The sequence below is a fragment of the Arachis ipaensis genome, chromosome B05 (assembly GCF_000816755.2).
Source record: "Arachis ipaensis cultivar K30076 chromosome B05, Araip1.1, whole genome shotgun sequence".
NCBI classification, from domain to species: Eukaryota; Viridiplantae; Streptophyta; class Magnoliopsida; order Fabales; family Fabaceae; genus Arachis; species Arachis ipaensis.
The window spans coordinates 10,206,776-10,209,899 of record NC_029789.2 but is presented as its reverse complement, the minus strand read 5'-3'; the positions used below and the strand labels follow the sequence as shown (position 1 = coordinate 10,209,899).

Below are 3,124 nucleotides of genomic sequence, written 5' to 3'. Positions count from 1 at the left end.
ATGTATTAATCCTCTACTTGTCATATTTGAATTCAGAATATACTATGTTCCACTCTTACCCCTCCTCCAACACAGCAAAACTACCCGTAACAATAATTCAGAATAGCAATGTCCTCTGAACAAATAAAAAAGACTTCTTAATGGATCACTTGATTACAGATAAGTATGCTGGCCTTGATCAAAAGAAATTTCTTAACACAACGATGTATAGAACTTGGTTGCTACGAAATAAGAACACTGAAAGCAATATAATCAGTTGTATTCGCCGTGTTTCACTTTACTATTTTCTTTGTGAAGTCTGTGAATTCGTGACTGCAAAATTTGAAAGAACCACAACCTATTAAAATACATAATTATAATGTGCCTCGCCCATCACTACCTGTCTTCATAAACTTATGGTAGCAGATGAGCATGTTCCAGTGCAAAGTAAATCCCTTGAATAATCCACATTCTAACCCTTAAGCACGCCTAGTTGCTTCTTTTCCTTTCTCAACTTGATCGAGGTTCTTGCTAAATTCCCTTGCTCTCTGAAATGGTACACAGTGAAATCATAAAGCCAGGAATACAATAACAACAACAAAGCCTTTACCTATTAGGTATCAAACTGCATATTTTATTGACATAACTTGTAAATAAACAACACCAATAGCAACCATACATTCAGAATTCTAGAAAAACAAGTTCCAACATCAATAGGAACAAGCTTGAATCTAAAAGTGAAACTGACCTTATTTTTGTTTATCAACATGCAAAACAGTTGCAATATGGAAATGTACAAACCCTTACCAACCATATCCAAGTGACTGCAACAAGGAAGGAGAAACTAATTCATGCAAAGATGCCAGAATAATTATGTAAACTAACTTGCATTAAAATTTAAATTTCCTAACTGCTTTCTGCAAAATGCTTCTACTACACTTGAGAGTAACATGATAACCTAAAATAAGTTTTAAAGACGCACAAGAGCAAACAGGAAGGCCAGTGAAGAAAATTAGCAATACAACAAAGTCAATCTCAGCTTAGAAACTATCTGTGCTTGTCAATATCCCTTCTTTTGCAACACTTCTTTTTTATATGCCTCCCAATTTCAAAACTTCTCATGATTTTTATTGTTACATGTAGTCGTGTCATGCAAGCAAACATATTTGCAAGGAGAAAGATATCCACATCCACAAATACATTGCCAAATCTGCAAATTTTGCTGGCATTGAAAGAACATTGTAATAAAGAGATCACAAGGCATGTGGATGCACTAATTTGCATCAATTCTAAAACCATGGGGAAGTGGAAGTCCATGAAGTTGGAACCGGGGTAAGAAAAATTAAACTTTAGCAACCAAGATGAACCAAAGTGTAATCAAGACAAAAAGGAAGAATTCATAGAGCTTCTTTTGCTAACAAGGTCAACAATGCAGCTAAACATATAACTGAATATTGACTCCTCAGCATTACTCATCCAATACATCATAAATGACTATTGAATAAATTCTACAGATGTAGGGTAACCGATCACAGTCTTATAAAATCTGATTAGTGATCTGATAAATAATAATAAATACTGTTTCCAAATTTATGAAAAACTAGCCTAATGTATAATGCATTTTTACTTCCTGAATAATTCATGGAAAAAACGAGCATCTATAATTGAAATTTTCCAAGCTCTTGCCTATATTATGCCTTGTCTGTTATAAAGGAAACTTTATCCTCCCAAGGGGTACTTATATTATTTTCTGATTTTTCTCCAAATAAACAAAGGACCAAATATCTCACACACAAAATCCATTTCAAGAAACAAAAGAGAGAGAGATGTGATAGGGGAGAAGTATCGTTAGACGAAGTTCTGACCAGAGTATCTTAACAATAAGTCGTAATAATCAACCACAGCAGTAAGAAGTGAAAAGAATTCCAAATCCAAGCTAGCAAGATTTCTGTTTCAGGCTTTCAACATAATTGCATATCACTCATAATGGAAGCTGTCAACATCTTGCAATCTAAAACCTCCTTCAAATTGATATCGATCAAAGTGTGCAAAATAATCCATGTAAAACTACAAAAATGCAAGCTATAAAGCAATTTCCCAACCAGAAAACACACCAGATCATACTTAATCAATTTTCAGTTTTCCTCACTAACAAATAGAAACAATCCATACACTTGAATGCAATGTATATGCGGAAAGACAGAATCAGTTTTCCTCTACCATAACAATGAACACCATGAGTTAGACATTAAGAAGAAGAAGGACTGACCGCGGATTGGATGGGAGGGGGATCAAAATCGATGGAGCGGACGGACATCTTGGCGATCTCAGTGATGGCGGCGTCTCTGACGGCAGCATCGTCACTGGTGAGCTCTTCATAGGCAGCCTCAAATGCCTCCTGCCAAAACCGCGGCAGCCTGATCCTGCGGCTGTTGGTGTACACGTCCCACATGTGCCTCACCACCTTCTCCCTCTCCTCCATCTCCTGCAACAGCATGCATCATACATAAATAAAAATTACAAGATCCAACCTGCAGAGCAAAGCATAGAGAGAAAGGGAAAGAAGCATACAAGGACGTCGAGGTCGTCGTGGATTGGGATGTCGAGGTCGTTGGAGAGGGAGTTGAGTGTGCCGGACCACCGTAGGGAAACGGTGCCGGTGAACATGGACCAGAACGCCAGAAGCAATATGGCCGCAAGTGCCCAGAACTTGTACCTTCCTTTCCCCAACATAACTGAGTCCGAACTTTCCTTCTTCGTGCTCGCTGTCGTCGTTGGAAGCGCGTCTTCATCCTTCATTTCTTCTCTCTCTCTCTCTCTCTCGATTAATTGAACAAGACAACAACCACGAAGCTAAGTTGATTAAACGAATCGAATTTCAATTTTGAGGTGATAATTTTCTTTCTTTTTTTTTTTGGTTATGTAAAATTGGAAATATTTCCCTGTTTGAGTTGGCGGTGGTGCAGTGGCGTCACCACTTTCGGACTCAGATTTGCGAAAAGGGAGAAAATATTGAGCCCGATCTGATATGAATAAACGTGAGAGTGAGTGTGACCGCGTTTTGGTGTGTTACTAATACTCACTCAGATACTCTGCGATGCGAGAGAGTGAATGAAGCAGCATTTTCATTTATTTTTTTGAGAAA

The 3,124-nt window shown here is 37.8% G+C and overlaps 1 protein-coding gene across 1 annotated transcript; it reads right to left on the bottom strand.

The window, feature by feature from the left end:
• LOC107642861 lies at positions 1-3,075 on the bottom strand. The gene is made up of 3 exons (XM_016346355.2): positions 2,551-3,075; positions 2,249-2,464; positions 1-527 (listed from the first exon to the last, which is right to left on the bottom strand). The coding sequence occupies exons 1-3, from the start codon at positions 2,776-2,778 to the stop codon at positions 459-461; spliced, it is 513 nt and encodes a 170-aa protein (XP_016201841.1). The 5' UTR covers positions 2,779-3,075; the 3' UTR covers positions 1-458.